At 40.4% G+C, this 19,225-nt stretch overlaps 3 protein-coding genes across 5 annotated transcripts; all 3 read left to right on the forward strand.

The window, feature by feature from the left end:
- The first annotated feature begins 3,800 nt into the window (after positions 1-3,800).
- Positions 3,801-9,249, forward strand: LOC135593161 (U-box domain-containing protein 10-like). Of its 2 annotated transcripts, none has more exons than XM_065083006.1 (5): positions 3,801-4,304; positions 5,274-5,390; positions 5,516-5,965; positions 6,069-7,125; positions 9,182-9,249. In XM_065083006.1, exons 1-5 carry the CDS (start codon positions 3,945-3,947, stop codon positions 9,232-9,234), a joined length of 2,037 nt encoding a protein of 678 aa, XP_064939078.1. In that variant the 5' UTR covers positions 3,801-3,944; the 3' UTR covers positions 9,235-9,249. The 2 variants fall into 2 exon arrangements, with proteins under 2 accessions (XP_064939078.1, XP_064939079.1); XM_065083007.1 differs by lacking the exon at positions 9,182-9,249 and adding an exon at positions 9,057-9,074 and having other exon boundaries at positions 3,802-4,304.
- Positions 9,250-10,464: 1,215 nt separating this feature from the next.
- LOC103998017 (uncharacterized protein At1g66480) lies at positions 10,465-12,189 on the forward strand. Of its 2 annotated transcripts, none has more exons than XM_018818355.2 (2): positions 10,465-11,118; positions 11,325-11,705. In XM_018818355.2, the coding sequence occupies exons 1-2, from the start codon at positions 10,549-10,551 to the stop codon at positions 11,328-11,330; spliced, it is 576 nt and encodes a 191-aa protein (XP_018673900.2). In that variant the 5' UTR covers positions 10,465-10,548; the 3' UTR covers positions 11,331-11,705. The 2 variants fall into 2 exon arrangements, with proteins under 2 accessions (XP_018673900.2, XP_009417656.2); XM_009419381.3 differs by lacking the exon at positions 11,325-11,705 and adding an exon at positions 11,772-12,189 and having other exon boundaries at positions 10,466-11,118.
- Positions 12,190-13,473: 1,284 nt separating this feature from the next.
- Positions 13,474-18,622, forward strand: LOC103998018 (plant UBX domain-containing protein 2). Its single transcript, XM_009419382.3, has 3 exons — positions 13,474-14,449; positions 16,287-16,565; positions 18,120-18,622. Exons 1-3 carry the CDS (start codon positions 13,649-13,651, stop codon positions 18,366-18,368), a joined length of 1,329 nt encoding a protein of 442 aa, XP_009417657.3. The 5' UTR covers positions 13,474-13,648; the 3' UTR covers positions 18,369-18,622.
- The last annotated feature ends 603 nt before the right edge of the window (positions 18,623-19,225 follow it).

Below are 19,225 nucleotides of genomic sequence, written 5' to 3' on the forward strand. Positions count from 1 at the left end.
ACACTTAGCTAATTCCTTTTTCGTCTTTTGATTGCAAGTAGAACGGCCTCTACTGCTCTCCTACGCGATGAAGTTAAAAAGAACGTGGAATCGGCTAATTCTCGAGTGTTATTGGTGGAATTCAGCAGAGTGTGTTTAGGGTGGGGGATTGGATTCGCATTGTTGTTTCCCCTACTTCGAAGCAAAGGAGCCTACCTTGATCGCGGATCACGTGGAACACGGTTCACCGAATTCCACCAATCAAGGTACGTTTTAACCCCACAAGTTAGCTAATTTTACACTATGATTTAACTAAAAAGATTAAATATTTATTCCCATTTAAAGCCTTTCATTAAAAAAGAATCCCTAACACTCTCATGGATGAAATTAGAAAGTAAACATACTTTCCCACTCATCCAAAAATTTTGTATGCTTCTTTGCTCTTAGCAAAACTTACATGTACACAACTTCTCTGTAGTTTTACCAAAAAATTATAACATATTATCTTCATATTCTATTATTCTTATGCATCACAAAAATGTATTTAAGACCTTTTGCTAGCTCAATTTTTATAATTATATTATTAATTAATAGAAAAGACTTGAGATTCTTCCTTTGAAATCATTACCTTAGGCAAATATATCAAACCATATGTGTCTCTCTTTAAAAATATATGAAATTAGTTATAGAAATATAACACTATATTTCTATTTCTATTAATACCTTCTGGTTAAAGTAAGATGCCATATCTCAATTTTAATTATTGCTATCAACAGAAATAGACAATCTTAAAATTAAAACATGCTAACTTACTAAATAAAATGGTAGGATTTTCTCTGTTTATAGTATTTTCAAAACTCGAACATAACTATAACATCTAACCAAAAGAAAACTCAAACAAGTCATTGTTCATCTCTACACTACCATAACTCTTGCACATTTGCATAACTAGTCCGTACGACCCCATGTAACACGTCGTCAACGTAGGGTGATAGAAAGGGGCATCTCTTGTCAATTTTGACGACTAATAGGGTCACACCGATCGGCTCCCTTACATGTTGTCACCTATAAGGCTGACCAAAGAGGGGCGCGGGTCAACTTGGTTGCCTGGGGCCCATTGCCCCCGACGATCGAGCCATACCGCTTGTTGTTGGTTGCAGTGGCCAACAGGCTACCGCCTTACTATCGAGTGGAGTGATGATTTATCCCTTGCTTTCCACGTCGATGTCTCGGTGACGACCAACTGACGGGCTGGTCTAGTTGCCAGAATATTCTCTATCAACTTTCGTCCTAACAAATATACACATCGGATAAGTAAATTAAATATTAACACAATGTTGCAAATACAAACAACTTTTATGTTTTTAGATGCTCTTTTTATGTTTTTTTTTTCACTTATCTGGCAAAGTGAATCATTCAATACACAACAAGATAACAAAAACTAAAAGCAAATAAATGATCTATAGCTTATAAAATGATTTCTGCTCAAAGAATTGCTCCACTAATGGATTGCCGATCCACATGCCACTATGACATGTTAATTTTGCTTTTATTTAGTGTAAATATCAATGAAACAAGAAATATAATCACTCTTGGCTAAATAAAATCACTATTCATGGCACGACTCATTGACTTTTTTGCATCTATTCATACCACTCTGTTGACAAATGGGGGTAAATTACATATTAAACTTATTTTCTATAGAACTCTGTTTTTTTAATTTATTTACATTTATATTTCTGAATATTCTCTTCTATATTAGAAAATTAATAATAAATCATAAATGCAGAAAAATAGCAAGTATAAGATTTATGTATTACCTAATTCATAAAAAAGAAAATCCTTTACCATATGAGAATAATAAAATACAAGAAATAAGATTCTCTTTTGAGTTGATTCAAATTCAACCCTATCACTCTCTCTTGTATAAATTCTAAAATTTTTTTCTCAATCTAATCGTTTAGAGAAAATCCTATGAACATCTAAATTATATTTCCTATAAGCTTTATATCAAGTTCTTGCATTCACATCAAAATTATTCATACAAATTGAGCTTATCACTCAACAAAATGAGGACTCATACGTAGTATGAGAAGTTCCTAACGGAAATTTTTGGTCATCACCATGATAATGACTGATTCATCCTGAGACTATCATATTGTAGTTTAGAAAGAGATGAGTGTACTATGCATTAAACATCACAATGTGATTGTTTCATGGTTCATAGAATCTGCTATGTTTTTTTTATCATGGCGAATCATTATGACACCCTAATGACAGACATGCTATAGATATAACAAAACATTGTTGCTCAACTAAATATACTAACCACTTAGATTGTCGATGATGAGAGGCATCGAAGTAGCTTGACCTTTTCAACACAGACTTGTTAGGATATCTTAGAAAAGATGGTTGCTTATATCATCAATGGAACTACACCTAAAAATATCCATCAAAATGTAGTCACCTCTAAAGTACCAAGTATATAGTGATGCAAGTACTTAAACCGACGAAGTCACATAGAATTAAAATTGGCAACATCATCATTGTCCCAAGCAGTTATAATTTACTGATAAATCACTCATGAATTGATCAAATATAGGATTATTGAATAAATTTCTTTAAAAAAACCTCAAGTTTTTATACCAGAATATCGTTGACCTCATTGTCGCCCTCCTATCGTGGCCGCCTTCGCATCTCGCTGCCGGCCACCACATCCGTGTGATTGTCTCTGCCTTACAGCCCTTGCCCTCATCTATCGATTATTTTCTCATCCTCGTCTATCACCCTCGGTCATCCCTAATGAGGTGTTGCTAAGGCCTCGCCTCTGCCCTATCGTACATATTTGTCGACCTTGATGGATAGCCCCCACAGTGATCGCCCTCCCTTGACTCCCCCGATGAAGGCATAGACAGGGAAGGCAACACTAGAGCAATCACGACAATGGATGCGATAGGGAGAGATCCTCAAGGAGTCGATAACAGTCGTTGGTGAGATCATCTAGGGCGACAACAAAGGAAAGGTGGAAGTGGAAGCTATGAGGAAATAGACAGCGTACATGCTGACGAGGTCGCCCTCACAGACCATCACCCGCTTTCCCTTCGGGGACTCGACCATGGCAGACGATGACACGATGATAACCCTAGACAAGAAGTGGAGACAGCGGGATGACAGGATGGTTGTAAGAGTAATCTCGTTTTATGTAAATAAATAAAAAGAAAATGCTCTCTGCTGAGAAAAAGAAAATGAAAAAGACTTCTTTTTTGAATTTATTAATTCTATGTAAGCTAAAGTCATGGGAGAAGTCCATGACCGTTGAGAGCTGGAATAGTAGTGTCATTTACAAGCGCGTCTCTATCATTTCTCAGGAACAAACGATTGATTTGTGAAGCAGCAGTGGTGGAGACGATTCAAATACACAAGCGGGGGTCCAAACGCGCCGAGGAAACGGCCTGCAATGCGACTTGTTTATGCTACAGCTGTGCTGTCATCGACTCCTCCAGCTTCCGCCACGTTCCAGTTGAGGCACTCCACCCATCGAAGACGAGAGCTGTACCCAACTGGCCCTTCTTTCCCACCACCACGTACCCCGCGTTCCAACCCATCGTTTAAACCCTATCCCGGATACCATCACAACGTCACAACTCATCGACTCATCCAATCATGAGGCGGGTAGATGTGACAGTGGTACCTATCTGTATCAACCCGTCGTTAAGTCTTGCCTGTGTATCCCTCGGCCTCCCTCCCAACTGTACCCGGAAAATGTCTCCGCTCTTTTCTTTTCCTGTTGCCGCTTCTTTTGTCGCTTTCTTTATTCGTCTTCGCGCTGTCTCTGCGCCCGCGAATCTCTCCACTGATCCCTCCCTCAATTATATTGCGATGCCGTTGGAATCGGCGTCTCCTCTGTCACACTCCTCCCGCGAACGCGCGATCGCGCCTCCTCCTATTCTTCCTCTGCCGCCGCCATGGCCGCACCGGAGATCCGGACGACGGCGGAGGCGATGCTTACGCTTGTCCAAGAAGTCGCCGCTATGGGCCCCGTCCTCGCCGCCGCCTCCGCTCCGAGCTCGCTCGGCGCCAGCTGCCTCCGCCTCTCCAGGAAGATCTCCCTCCTCTCCCACTTCCTCGAGGAGATCTGGGACTTCGCCGCCAGATCCGACGACGCTACGCCGTCGCTGCCTCCCTCGGAGGCGGCCTGCTCCTCCTCCTCCCCCTCCCCGCCGGTGGACGTCACGTCTTGCTTGGCTGATCTCTTGATGGCGCTTGAAGCGGCCAAGAAGTGTCTTCTGCTTGGCCGCCGGCCGAGGCAGGACAATGCCTCCTCTGTGAGTCTCTGTTCTTTTCCATTTCTTGATTCTGCGGTAAATGATTCTTTTTTTGAAGTGTATCTAGTAGATCAAATCATCTATGTATTACTCTGCTATATTAAGTACTAGCATCATGCTCTGTTTACTATGTGGTCATAGTCGTTAAGGAGCAACCACAGCCTACCCAAATCTCACTGAGAATTCTAGCTTCCTAAAACTGAAATCGAAGAATGCCCATCGTTCTTGCTTGCTTAGCTGGAGAGTTATTTGTTTGGTTTTCTCTCAACATCATTGGATCTATATGGTTCATGTTGTCATCATTCTAGTTTTGCTCATCTTCCAATCCATTATTGCTAGATCGGCTTTATTAATGTTGTTTGCGTGCAATTAGGCAAGCATTACAACAGAAAATTAACAAAATTGACTGATACATATCATGATAGTTTGATGTCACCCACAAAATTATGAGAAAAATCAGGTGCCTAGTTGTGAACTGCTGTGTAACCGACTCCTTCCATCTTCACAGAACCTACTAGCTGTGGTTGAACAAAATCCTTTTTTCTATATTCCGTTGGAACTATTTGCTTGTAATGTGATGTGCAATGTTACGCTTTTTTACTCTCTTTATTGTCCAAAATGTAGACATAGTGTCATTTCCTTCTACAAACTATTGCAGAATGCAATATATTCTGCCATACTAGTACATACATTCTTTTTCTATCAATTCATAATGACAGTTCTCCGCATTATACATCATTAGGTCTGAAATTTGCTTCTTATGTGCTGTAAGATATTGCATGTTAGAATGATCTTGTTTCGCAGGCATGTTTAACAATAACTCAATGACTTCATCATTATTTATTCATTATAGGTGTCTCTTCCTTGTAGTGCATGACAGCAATTTTTGAGAGACTTAAAGCATGTGTGTTCCAGTATGATATTTATATCCTGTTTCTTCTCTGATCAATCTTTATGCACTTCATGTAGGATTTGGTAGAAAAGAACATTGATATCCAGTTCCAGTATGTGACATGGCAGCTAGAGAAGGTTCTTGGGAAGATTCCATATGAAAACTTTGGCATATCTGATGAAGTCCAAGAACAGGTGTGAGAAAAATAGATTTCCACTGCATTGTCTATGATTCTTTTGGAGAAGATGGGAATAAACTAGGTGTAGTCTGTAACTTCATCTTTTTTCTCTGAGTTACCACGCTATTTGCTTGTTATTAGGTTGAGCTGATACGTGCTCAGCTAAGAAGAGCAACTGTGAAAAGTGGAACTACAAATCTGAAAGTATTTTCAGAGATATATGATATGCTGTCACAAACATGTGGTAAAGAACTCAAACTGCAAAGGACAAGCAGCTCTCCGGAACTTCATATTGATGACACAGTTGATGGTGATCATGATTTCAAAGACATAGTTATGCTGGTTGCAGAAGTTAATGGAAAGTCTAACCATGATATGGATAATATAACATCGGATATAACAGCAGGACTTAATAAGGCCAGGATAGCTGATTCCTTCATATCTGTTGTTAATGATGATAATCAAATTAACTTAACCTCGCAGATGCTGGAGGTATTTAAGAGACCTGTCCCTTTGGAGATTCCTGAGGATTTCCGATGCCCAATTTCCCTGGAACTAATGAAGGATCCTGTTATAGTTTCCACAGGGCAGGTAACTGTATAAAAGAACATTATAAGCCAGGTCTTCAAATTATGAAAATTCTCAAGTATTTTATAGGTTCTGAATGCTTATTTTTTTCTATGCATGCTTTCAGACTTATGAGCGAGCTTATATACAAAAATGGATAGATTGCGGCAACAGAACATGTCCAAAGACCCAGCAAAAACTTCAAAATCTTACACTGACCCCTAACTATGTTTTGAGAAGTCTAATCATGCAGTGGTGTGAACTTCATAAGGTTGAGCAGCCACACAAAACAGTGAGTGGATGGATAAGGAAGAGTGATGGAGCTTTTCATGAATTTACAGCGGATAGAGTTGCTATTGATGTGTTGGTGTGCAATATCTCAAGTAGGTCTTTGGAGGATCAGAGGTCTGCTGCTGCTGAACTAAGGTCCCTGGCAAAAAGGAGCACAGACAACCGGATTCTGATAGCAGAGGCCGGAGCAATTCCTGTTCTTGTGAAACTGCTATCAGCTGATGACCATAAAATCCAAGAACATGCAGTGACAGCACTACTGAACCTTTCTATTTATGAACATAACAAGGAATTAATAGTACTGGCTGGTGCCATTGGTCCAATCATTCAAGTGCTCAGAGGTGGAAGCATGGAAGCAAGAGAAAATGCAGCAGCTGCCATTTTTAGCTTATCACTTATTGATGACAATAAGATAACAATTGGAAGTGCACCAGGAGCTTTTGATGCATTGATCGAGTTACTGTATAGTGGGAGTCACAGGGGAAAGAAAGATGCTGCGACAGCCTTGTTCAACTTGTGCATATATCAAGGAAACAAAGCCCGTGCTATTCGAGCTGGAATTCTGTCACCTTTGCTGAAGATGCTTCAGGAACCATTGAGCAATGGCATGATAGATGAAGCACTAACCATTTTATCAGTTCTTGTGAGCCATCAAGAAGGAAAGATGGCAATAGCCAGGGCCAACACTATCCCACTTCTGATTGACCTGCTAAGGACTGGCCAACCTCGCAATAAGGAGAATGCAGCAGCTATACTACTTGCACTTTGCAAGAAAGATAATGAGAATTTGGCATGCATTGGGAGATTAGGTGCCCTTATACCGCTGACCGAGCTCGCAAAGAGTGGTACGGACCGAGCTAAGCGCAAGGCCACTTCTCTCTTGGAGCATCTTTGTAAGTTGCAAATGCTATAGCTGACCTTCATTTCGGTTTATATATACTTGAAGGCTAGCTTGCATTATTTGTGAGTGAAACTCATTGATGTCAACTACATGTCTGTCTACTTTTTTTCGTTATTTGATTCTTTGCAGAAGTGTGCAAGGATTGTTAAGTACCTTTTGCTATTTTCCAACTTATTGTGTAAAATAAACAGTTGGTGTGGTTGCTCCTCCTTTTGTTTTGGTTATTCTCTCTGTATAGATGGAACAATCTGCACTATAAAAATCTTTGTCAGTCTTTTGTATTATTTACTTTGCATTCACAATTTATGTGCCAGCATGGTTATTTGGACTTGTTTCTTTCCTGATAAAATAGATGGAAAATATTTTTATGTGGTTTAAATTTTATTAGACATTTGACAAAATACATGATTCTTACGACAATTGGCATTACATGTGTTGGGCGCATAATTCTTTTTCTAAGAGAGAAAGAGCACTATTATTTCTTAATTTTCCATGTATAAGACCCACAATGAAGATACTGAGCCAATGCGAGTTGATGGAGTAGACAACGGATGTTGAGATAGAGTGCCAATAATTTATTGGCTGAAACTTTATACCTTGGAGCAAATTGTTACTTTATGTAACTTGAAATATATAAAAAGAAAAGGCAAAATAATGCTGCTTTAATTCCAAGACTTTCACAAACAGGTAATTTAAGATTAGGATTAATTATATTAATGAAGAAAACATCAAATTTATGAAAATTTACTATCTTTAAAATAATTTCCAAGTTTTATGTGGCTATTATGCCATAACAAATCGCAAGCGTAAAGGATGCCATAAGTCTTGCTAGAGCTCAAACTAAAGGCGTAATCTTCTTCTTGTACAGTAATCATTGAACAAGTAAGATAACAATTAAAAGCTAAATTGGACAAATGAAAGGACAAGAAATCACCTTGACTGATTCCTTTATGAGTCTTAAAGGTTCTAAACCTGAAACCATAAAGTATAAACAATCATGAGAAATTAGTAGGTAAGCTGAAGGCAATATCTGAATCCACAAGAGCTCTTGGAAATATACATTTATGCAAAATCTGATTGAAAAATGTGTAATTACCCCATTTTTAAGCCTTTCCCATTTCTATTTTAATTTTTAATCACGATGGTATGGACTTTAGCTATTGCAAAGCACAATGTATTTCCTGGCAACACTACTCCTGTAAACTATAGAGGCCGCTTGCTTGAGATTGATTGAATAGATGAAGCAAGAGCTTTTAGTCTTCCCTAGTCATGACATTAATATCAATCACTCATCAAGACATGCTTTTCAAGAATTTATTGAAGTTGATAACTCTATTTTATAAAGCTCAAATTAAGTTAAAAAAACCATATCAATTATCAAGCATCAGATATATAATCTATAATATATAATATCAAAGCATTCTGTACTCATCTCATGTAAAAAAATGGTTGGCCCTATCTTATAGCAAAATAATTATCCTAAAGTTTCTGTTTATTCCTTAAAACTACTTTTTCAAACTCCTATAGACTATGACAAGCTAATTACCTTGACACACCAATTCAAGACTTGTGTAGTTGTATCAAGTTTGACACTACTAGGGCCTACAAAGCAAAGAGGGTAGTCAGAGTCTCAGTAGTAAAATAAATTAGAACTGATGGAAATTATTTTAGGAAATAGGGTTCGACAAAAACAAATTTGTTCAACTTAGTATTAGTTGATTCAGAGTTTCGACAGCGAAAATATGCTAAAAACTTCATTGGAACATTTAGGTCACACTAGAAATTGGAATAGGTTGAGGAAGATGAACCGAACGTATCTAGTATCCTGTGCAGCATGTTATTGTTCTAATTGAACCAAAACAACTAGGTCAGTTCTGGCAAGCAAACCATTCCAACTCGGCTTTACTATATGCTTGTGTACAGGAGTCATTCTGCTCAAAGACTTCATGATAGCTTTAGACTTTGCTGCACTTCAAAGATTTGCATTTAGTCTTCAATCATGTGGCCAATTATAAGCGCAGTTGTCCTCACCATGAAGACTGCTTCAGGTTTCTGGGAGGAAAAAGACTCCAAGACAAGTAAAGCTTCCTTTTCAGGTTAGGCATGAGGCTTGTATGTTTTCTATTAGTAAAATGGTAGAAATGAAGACCACAACTTTTGACATTGTTTCTATCAGTTCATCCATGCTTAATTCACATTTGACATGATTAATTTCAAGCTAGAGGAATGCTTTGTTATTGTTTCCACACATCTGTAGATTTGTGTTTTCTCCGTGTCCTGGGAATGGAATTAGTCAAAGACACTTCAAGTTGGCATGCTTGCTAGAGTGTTACTCTGCTGCCTGCATTTCATGCTCAACAAGCAGATCCTTGTTCCATTTTCTGTCTTCAAAGATCTACTGCTACTGCTCCTGATGTGGGATGAGTTCATGGCTGCCACCATGATTTGGGAGGAAGAGTGCACAATCTTGGGCACTGTTCATGTCTGTAAACATGATCAGAACACTGGAAGCAAAAAGCGTGCCTGAGCCATCATCAGATTCGAGCATGCAATGACTGATGATGAGCTGATTTCTAAGGAGGGCGGTGGCTGCATCTTTGACTTCTAAAAGGTTGACATGATTGGATTCAGGCGTGCTCGAAGTAGGTTTTCTCTCAGCATGCCCGGCAACTAGAAGAAGGGAAGCATCACCTGGTTTCATACCTGGGTATGTCAATTTCAGGTAGGACTTTCCATTGTGTTAATTATTACATTCCATCTCTCAATCTACCTTAAGAAAATTAAAAGTTTCTCATGCTATCTAACTGATACAGTTAATTTTGGGTAGGTTGAGAATGATATTATTATAGTTTTTGAGTATCAGAAGAGGAAGAGTTTGAGTAAAAGCCACCCCGTCGTTGTTATTCCTGTTCATTTTGATCTTATTTCATGGAACAATGCAAGCTTCCAAGGGTTAAATCTATGATTGATGTTGTCCCAACCAAGGCAAGAACTAAGAGGAAGAGTTTGGTGTTCCCCTCGCTGACCATCAACAAGTAGATAGTTGTGATGTCGTGCTTTGTAACACAGCGACATCTTCCAAAACCAGTTGTCAGTAACGGACCGTGATGGCTCTGTTTCCGTCGTTACGGCGTCGGCAAGTACAACTTTGTTCAAGCGAGCAAATCTGGATGGGTGAGAACGCAGACCGTAAAAACACGGCCCGACCGGTAATTATATTCCCTTCACACCACCCTACCGCAGTTTCTCGAATAGCAATTTGGTTCCATTTTGCTCTCCTCAGTTGACGCCTCATCCCAACCCGAACCCACCTTCGTAAATGCCCACCACCTGCTCGACCCTTTTTATTCCCCCTCCTCTGTTTCCACTTGGCTCACTTCCGCAACCCCATTGCGTGCATCATAGGAGAGAAAAGATGGGCAACAGTTTGGGTGGGAAGAAAAAGATGGTTAAGGTGATGAAGGTGGACGGCACCACGGTGAAGCTGAAGCCACCGGCGCAGGCCACGCAGGCGCTGCGGGACCATCCGGGCCACACCCTCCTCGACGCCGAGGAGGTGAAGCGCCTCGGGCTGCGGGCACGGCCGCTGGACCCGGACGCGCCCCTCAAGCCGGGAAAGCTCTACTTCATGGTGGAGCTCCCCCGGCTGCCGGACCGCCGCGCCCCCCGCAGGGCCTCGTCCGGGGCGCTCCGCGTGAGCGCCAAGGAGCGGCTGGAGAGCCTCCGGCTCGCCCGCCGCTCCATGTCGGACCTCGCCATCGCGACCCCGGCGCCGCCCTCGGTCGAGGCCGAGGAGGCCATGGACGGAACCGTCCGCCTCAAGATGAGACTGCCCAAGGCGCAGGTGCAGAGGCTCATGCGGGAGAGCAAGGACGCCACCGACGCCGCGCAGAAGATCATGCATCTTTGTGCTGGAAAAGATGGCAGTGGCCCCTCGCCCTCGCCGGAGCCAACAACGTCAACTGTGGACGCCGGACGCAAGGAGGTACGCGTTCTTCTCCTTCCGAACCCCTTTAGTCCTCCTCCGCTTCCCAATTACCCCTGTGAACCACCATGGCTGTGAGTTAGCTCGGTGGGGTTGCATTGCTGATGTTAATTCGGTGACTCGAACGAATCATAATAAGCACAAGCGTACGTCCGTATACAGTGCAAGATCCAAAGGCTTATCCTATGAAGAACATGCTGTTATAGGTGTAACAAGGATGAGACTGTCAGTATCTCCATGGCTGCAGCTGTGAAGGTCATCAAGCTAGTTGGAGTGTTCGTGTCTGTAAAGAAACAACACGATGCACAATGCTTTCCTATGGAGTCTTAGCCTTAGCGGGAGAAACTGCTTTCATGGGTTGAGTCCTGATCACTCAGATCACAAAGAAGCAATTAATTCTACGTAGCATCATGAAAGACAATTACAAGTACAGTAACATGTGAATTGGATCTATGTTCCACAGATTTGTTAGGTCTTGTATCATCATAATCAAGTTGTTTTGTTGCATTCATGGTTGTAGCATTTTGGTCAAAATGGTTGTGGTGCATGGAAGCTACTGACCAAAACTATACAACTCAATCTGACAACCCTCTCTCGCGAAGTTAAGACCGTTTCCACTAGTTTAATGGGCTTTTTGTGATTGATTGTTGCAGAAGAGAACGAGGTTTCTTGCTGTCACATAGTCAACCATCAAAGCTGCCAAATTTTCAAGTCACTTCACTACTCCAAGTCAATGTAGAAGCAACAGAATCACCAGATCTTGTAGATTTGTCAGAGAAGAAAAGGAATTGTGGGTGGGAACATGCGAAGCTGCCTACGGCTTCCTCGTCCCCTCGAAGCTGTCAGATAGTGCTTTCTTTACTACTTACTCTCCATTGCATGGAATTCCTGATGCAGATGGGATGGGCAAGAGGGTGGGATTCCCACGGGATTAAGAGCTTTGGATTTGTTTCCATAAGCAGCAGAACCGTGCTTATCCAAGCTTCTCGCTTTCATCTATCCTGAACATTTTTTTTTTCTAAAAAATAAATAATTAATAACTAAGTAAAGCGAGTGCAAATATTTTCCCTACGATCTGAACTTGGAAGACTAGAAAAAGTGCTATAGGATTTGTGCCAAACTTGATGTGACTTGCAGATACAAGTGTAATTTATCCACAGGAATTTATTTTTTTTTATTTTTTTAATATATATATATATATATTATAATAGTATATATAATAATCATATTAAACAGTAATGTTTTTGAATTTTGGGATTGATTTAAATATAATTTGTATAATTATACATTTGGTATACAAATGATAAAGAGATTACTAATTGAACCCTACCACCGTGGGCTGATGAAGACATCCCATAATAGGTCATCACATCAATCTTGAGTCATACGTAACTCGTACTCGATGTACCACAAGATATAATAATCTTGCCTAACTTGAGCTGTTGCTTGACCTGCTTGCTAACATAATCCAATCCCAGAGGCAATCAATCTATGCTCGCATAATCCAGTCTCAGAGCTGACCCTTCCTCGATTAATTCAAGTGTTTGCTCCTCGCAGGCGAGGGATTGACTCACTCATTGTGTGGTCTCACCCATTCATACCATATATTTGTCCAAGATAAATAAGTATTTAAAACACTGACATATCTTAAAATATTATCTTTGCATATAATGAAGGCATTGAAAATATTTAAAACGAGACTCCCAATTAATTAGATTTACTATTTAGACCATTTGATTCGTAAAAATGTTAAAATATTCTCAATATTTATTTAATTACCATATATATATATATATATATAAAAGATTTTCCATTATAAGGATGACAGGGAAAGAAATATTATTATAATAATGTGTTAGCGTGTCTATTAATTTCCTATCATTATTTGCCATATATTATTTTTTTAAAATAATAAACCTACGATTGACATATTGATATTATAATAAATGATCTAACAAACCGAGACTCGTTCCGATCGATCTCCAATCCATTTCTGTACGAATTATAAAGCTTGGTCACCAAGGATCAATCTTAGTGAGCAAGTCTTGTCTCTCTTTGGAAAATCTAGAATCGATACTTCGAATCTAAAACGGGCTCCATTGCCTTCAAACTCCGAACCAAACGTTCGACACCGTGTCGGGCCCCACCACGCGTCCGTGAGTGAGTGAGGGGGGCCCACGGAAACGGCAGGTGGGGATCGATGGGGGCGTGCATCTACCTTCACACCTAGTTGGATATTTTATTATTATATAATGTTTGATGTTCCCAAAATTTCACGCTCAATTGTTTACCCGCTTGGCTGGCTCGTTTATGATGAGAGCCAATGGGAAGAGTGATCTTTTGGGATGCGTCTGTGGGGACGTTTTTATAATGCTCGAGGATCTTCCTCCCGTCGGTCTCCTCCCAACACCCCCCCTTATGCTTCTTCGTCGTCGTTCTCCCTCCCTTCCCTTATTCCCAACTAATTCTACTACAAATCGCAACACAATCCTACATTTCCGAGTCCAGTATAATTCTTACCATTGTTGTTATGGATGACATGAAGGACAAGATGAAGGGGTTGCTGAAGAAGGTGAACAATCCCTTCTCCTCCACCTCCTCCTCCAAGTTCAAGGGTCAAGGCCATGTCTTAGGCTCCGGCACTCCTCCCTCCTCCTCCTCCTCCTCCTCCTCCTCTTTGTCTCACCCAAGACCTTCCAATCCGCCTCCCCGATCCCTTCCCTCCCGCCCCACCCCGTCTCCCTCTTCCTCCTCCGCCGAGTTCGACCCCTTCGATCCCCTCATCTCCTCCGGTAGGCAGGTCAAGAACGGCCCCTCGGTCCCCGCCCCCTTCGCCTGCCCCGTATGCACCCGCCCCTTCCCCACCGAGGCCGACGTCTCCGCCCACCTCGACGTCTGCCTCGCCCACGACGCCTCCGCCGCCCCCGATCCCGCGATGGCCGACAGCAGCGACGTGGCCGCTCGGGTCTCTGCGTTCGTCTCCTCGGGGCCCCCGCAGGGAGCGGTGGAGGTGGTGCTGAAGTTGCTGGGAAACGTGGCAAGGGAGCCCCAGAACGAGAAGTTCCGGCGGATACGGATGGGGAACCCGAAGATCAAGGAGGCCGTGGGCGCCAGGGGAGGGGTGGAGCTGCTGGAGTCCGTGGGGTTTAGGTTAGGGGAGGAGGAGGGCGAGGTTTGGGCCACTATGGAGGCCCCGTCCGAGGAGCAGATTGCGGTGATTAAAGAAGCAACGACACTGTTGGAGAGTTGGAAGTCAGAGGGTTCTGTTCCGGTGGTAGTATCCGATGTGAAAACTCAGAGATCAATTGAGCCGAAGAAGATTGATAGGCAGGTATGTGCTTGTAGAATCTCTTCCCTGTGACATGATATGACTGGCATCTAGAAATAATTTGAAATATTTAGTTTATGCAATTTAGAATGCGTACTTAGTTGCATTGTTCCAATTCTTTATTTATAAGGCAACTGTTGAAGTGGTTTTTGTTAGGAAGCCATCTAGATCTGCAAAAAATTATCATTTAAATCATATTAGGGCAAACCCAGGAGCTCCCACTGATTCATCTAGAGAGGATCGATATATGCAACCGTAGCTCTATGTTCATAGAGGTTGTCTCTGAGACCTGAACACTGGTCTATAATAGGAGTGAAGTTGACTAGTTTAAATTCTATTGGTTCATTGATTCAGTATCAAAGGTTGAAATTTGGTAGTTAATGCAAGAATAACAATATAGATAGCTGTATCAAACAAGCATATAATTTCTGTACAATCTCTCTGGAATTTTCTTGATTTCTTCTTCTTTGCTTTGAAATGAGAACACGGAAGGGAGATGTGCAAGTCAAGAAATTTTCATTTCACTTCCGAAAACAAAAGTAAGCCTCTTTTGTACTTGATATTATGCCTTCTTTTGTTTCTTTCTCCCCGTTCTATCTGTCATCTGCTACATATGCTTCGTTATATCTCTTAGCTCATAGCTTGTGTCGCCTTCGAATTGCTGCCTCTCTTCATCCTCATTCCTCCTTTTTTTGACTGGACACTTGGCAATTCCTTACCTTTGCTGCCCAATCTTCTCATCTTCTCTATGTTACTTACCTATCCTTGTCGCTTGACTGGCTTACCTTTCCTCTATTTATCCATTTATTCCTAAGAGAGAAAGAAGAAAGGCTTCCTTCTCTGCGGCACCTGATCTTCTAATGTCTTAGCTATTCAGTGCGATAAGTAAGCCTTAAGCAACACCGTAGAAGAGCAGGAGGAAGAGTACTTTTTCCTTTGTGTCACCTATTTCACTCTTTCCACTCGGTACAAGTTTTTCGATTATATTTTCCCATTGATATTCGGTGCCTGTTGATATCATGGTGTCATACCAGTCTGATGCCTGGTCGTAATATGGTGCAGACTGTTAGTGAAAATAGAAAACTACTATATGACATAAAGAAACCAAAGCTGCTACCTAAATATGTAAAGTACAAAAAAAAAAGACTAATATCTCGATCAAGAAAAGAAAATGAGGAAATTCACTTTTATGAAGCAAAAGAGCTGAGAAGAAGACATGAGGTCGACTTGCAAATGAGAATGGATGTTTTCAGTGTATGTTGGTCGTTTCATGATTTAGAAAAAACGATAATCACAGGTCACATACTTAAGACTTTGTTGGTCAATATTGCAGTCTGCAATATAGCAGTGAACAAGACCAAAAAGAAATGAAGCTTCCTCCATCAGGAAACAAGGAAATTTAGACACAGATTCGACCAAAAAATAAAAGAACAGCAATTGTATATCTTGTGATATTGTTGATTGCCCTAGGCATGAGATTGAACTACTTTTACTTTAAATTTAGCTATTCTGTTGCTTTACTTTATTTTAATATAGAAATAAGCTAGATTTTACTGAAAAGGGTGGGCTTTTGTGTCATGTTAAGATGCATACTGTCAGGTGAAAGCTTCTGATTGTCTACTTTAATGGTCAAATACCAAATTAATTTTACAGGCTAAAGTTTTCTTTCCTGTTCCTGAAAGTTTTCTTTACAGGTTAAAGCTTTTTCTTTGTTTTAATATAGAAATAAGCTAGATTTTACAGAAGAGGGTGGGCTTTTGTGCGATGTTAAGATGCATACTGCCAAGTGAATGCTTCTGATTGTCTACTTTAATGGTCACATACCAAATTAATTTTACAGGTTAAAGTTTTCTTTCCTGTTCCTGAAAGTGAAGCAGCAAGGATTGACCTTCCAGATTCTTTCTATAATCTATCTTCCACTGAGCTAAAGAGAGAAGCTGATCTAAGGAAGAAAAGGTTGGCAGATTCTCAGCTATTAATTCCCAAATCATATCGGGAGAAGCAGGCCATGGCTGCTAAGCGTAAGTATAAAAGGGCAGTTGTTAGAGTTCAGTTTCCAGATGGAGTGCTTCTTCAAGGTGTATTTCTTCCTTGGGAGCCTACTACAGCACTTTACGAGGTTAATTCCTAAAACTTTATTTTTATTAAGTTTTTCATTCCCCTTGCTAGTATTGGTACGAGAGTATTATTATTTCTTTTGCAAACTGTAGAAGATGTAAACATTCTTGGTTGATAGAAAGACGAGATATAGTAATCGAGTATTTGTGATGGTTACATATCAAATTGCACTTTGGTCCTAGTTTGTCTGAGCACCATTTCATAATTTATTTTTTCTTTTGTGACTATAATGATACTCTTCATGTTAACCAAGTTTTTTCACAGCACTGGTCTTAGAGAAATGATTGGTTTTAGCGGTGTTGTACAAGCACAGCATTGGAGTCAGTTGTTTTTAGAAGGGCTATATCTTGAAGTTTTAACAAGTGAAATTCAGATTAGAGTCATTAGACTGCTACTTGTAAGGGCTAGAGATAACTCAGGTGTCACTACAATGAGGTATGAATTTCCCAAAATTTATCTGTAAGTTGCCATTGGTTTCATGCCTAACTTTAAACTGCAGATTAGACTGCTACTGAAGCCATCTTTGTTAGGACTACCCGTGGCAGTGTTGCATACTTTAAAAGGCTGTCTTATAGGGCATGAAAACACATCCATTCTTCCTCGTCCTCTACGTCCACCACCTCAGTCTTGTCCTCTTTGCCTCCGCCACCACCTTCTTCCCTCCTACCACTCTTTTTTGTCTTCCTCTTCCATTCCCCTGCTTGTTCGTCCTCTTCTTCTTTCTTGTCAACTCGAAACCTGAATTTAGGGATGACAACTGATGTGAAAAATATGGCCATGCTAGCAGCCAACTTGTCAGAAAAAAGCTTGGAAATGGCTGTTTGTGCCAAGTGGACCACCCTAATCGGCCAGAGATAGATGGTCCTAATGTTCTAAAATTGAGGGGCTGTTGTGAAAAATGCTAAGCATAGGGTTTAAGTGCCATTTTGGTTTAGTTTAGGGATCATTGGTTGCATTAATCTTGTGGCTAATTTAACTGTTGACATTATGAATGCTTTACTACATACCAGATCGTTTATCTTCTTTCTATCTACCAAAGTCAGGAATATATGGCTGTGCAGTAAAATTGTTCCCTCCGATTCTTCAATGCTAGCTTGTATATACTGGTTTTTATTTCTTGTATTATTGGAATATAGAAAAAATTTCTTTCGTTGGATTTTAGAAGATCATTCAGGCAATTTTATGGTCAATGTCTAGATCACCTGTGCTATTCATGTTTAAGCTCTTTTATCCTGTAAATTGACCTATTACAAAATAGATTGTTATAACTTTGGTGATTTAGTTAAGCAACTGAATGTGGTGATTCAGTCTTCGTTTAGCAGCTTAATGTGAAAGGGCCTATCAAATGTGAATTCTTAAAGTACAAATTTTGGAAGACTTCCATGCCTCCCATTTTGTTTGTTGAGACCAATGTAATAAAGAAATGATTGGGTAAAAGATTTTGACTTATTTTTCCCTGTTCGGCAATGCTCATATATTTTTATTCATGTTAAATATTATCATCATATTGGTTGGGCTTTTAGGTGTGTATTCTAACTCTTATGGTATTCTGTAGTTTGTCAGCTCTGCTCTAAAGGACCCCAGTTTAGAGTTTGAGCTCCTACAGCCGGCAGTACCTAAGCTACGAGTGGTTCCTTTCCCAAAACCAGGAGCCAGGGCAACAACACTGGAGGAGGAAGATTTGGTCCCTTCAGCACTTGTCAAGTTCAAGCCAACAGAGACAGATTCCATGGTCTTCACAGGCCTAACCAATGAACTCCTCGAAGCCAGTGAACCACTAAATAGTACAGCAGCTTTGTCCTAACGATGAAGTGGCTGGCTGACTCGATCAGTCAAACTCCTATTCTTTTCAATATGTGCTGTTTTGGATACCGTAAGAACTGAGCGATTTCTCTCCTCACTACGTTGTTTCTATTTGTTCTCATCGGGTGAAAGGATGTATTGGTGATAAAGAAAATAAAAAATCAATTGGTTGCTGTGTGATCAGACGAATATACCGATGATGTATAAAGTGTAAGAATGTTCTTGTTGATTTCATGAAGAAAATTTTGAACTCAATATTGATATGAGTTGATGGGTGTTACAAATTATGTAACGAACGTCAAAAATTGGTTTGTCACTGAATATCGATATGCTTCACGCGGATATGATATGTGAATCGTTGGTCGATATGATATGTTATGTGAATCCTGACACATTGGCTGAGTGGTTCTTGTCGGACATATCCGTGATGTAATTTATCTCAATGTTCTGTGACATGTGGACTATTGAACGAAAGTAAAAATTCATAGTTACTGGACACTCATTCACATGTGAATGCAAATGTTGATATGATATGCTTAACACATCGGTCAAGTGATTCTTGCTTATATGATATGCTTTGCCACATTGGTTGAGTGATTCTTACCAGCACATCTGTAACATAATTTTGCATTATGTTCATCTGAATCTCTCTGTCATCTGGACACCAACCTTGTGATCGAATCAAGCCCGAATTAGGTTGACTCCGCAACTTATGCAGATGCGTCGGATGATCAAAAACTTCATTAACCATGGACATGTCTGGTTTCTTTACCTTGATAAAAACCTGATTACAAGCTTACATTGGTAACATATTAGTTTGAACTATTTAGTTTTCCTCCTATCAATCCTCATATGATG

The sequence above is a fragment of the Musa acuminata genome, chromosome BXJ1-9 (genome assembly GCF_036884655.1).
Source record: "Musa acuminata AAA Group cultivar baxijiao chromosome BXJ1-9, Cavendish_Baxijiao_AAA, whole genome shotgun sequence".
Lineage (NCBI taxonomy): Eukaryota > Viridiplantae > Streptophyta > Magnoliopsida > Zingiberales > Musaceae > Musa > Musa acuminata.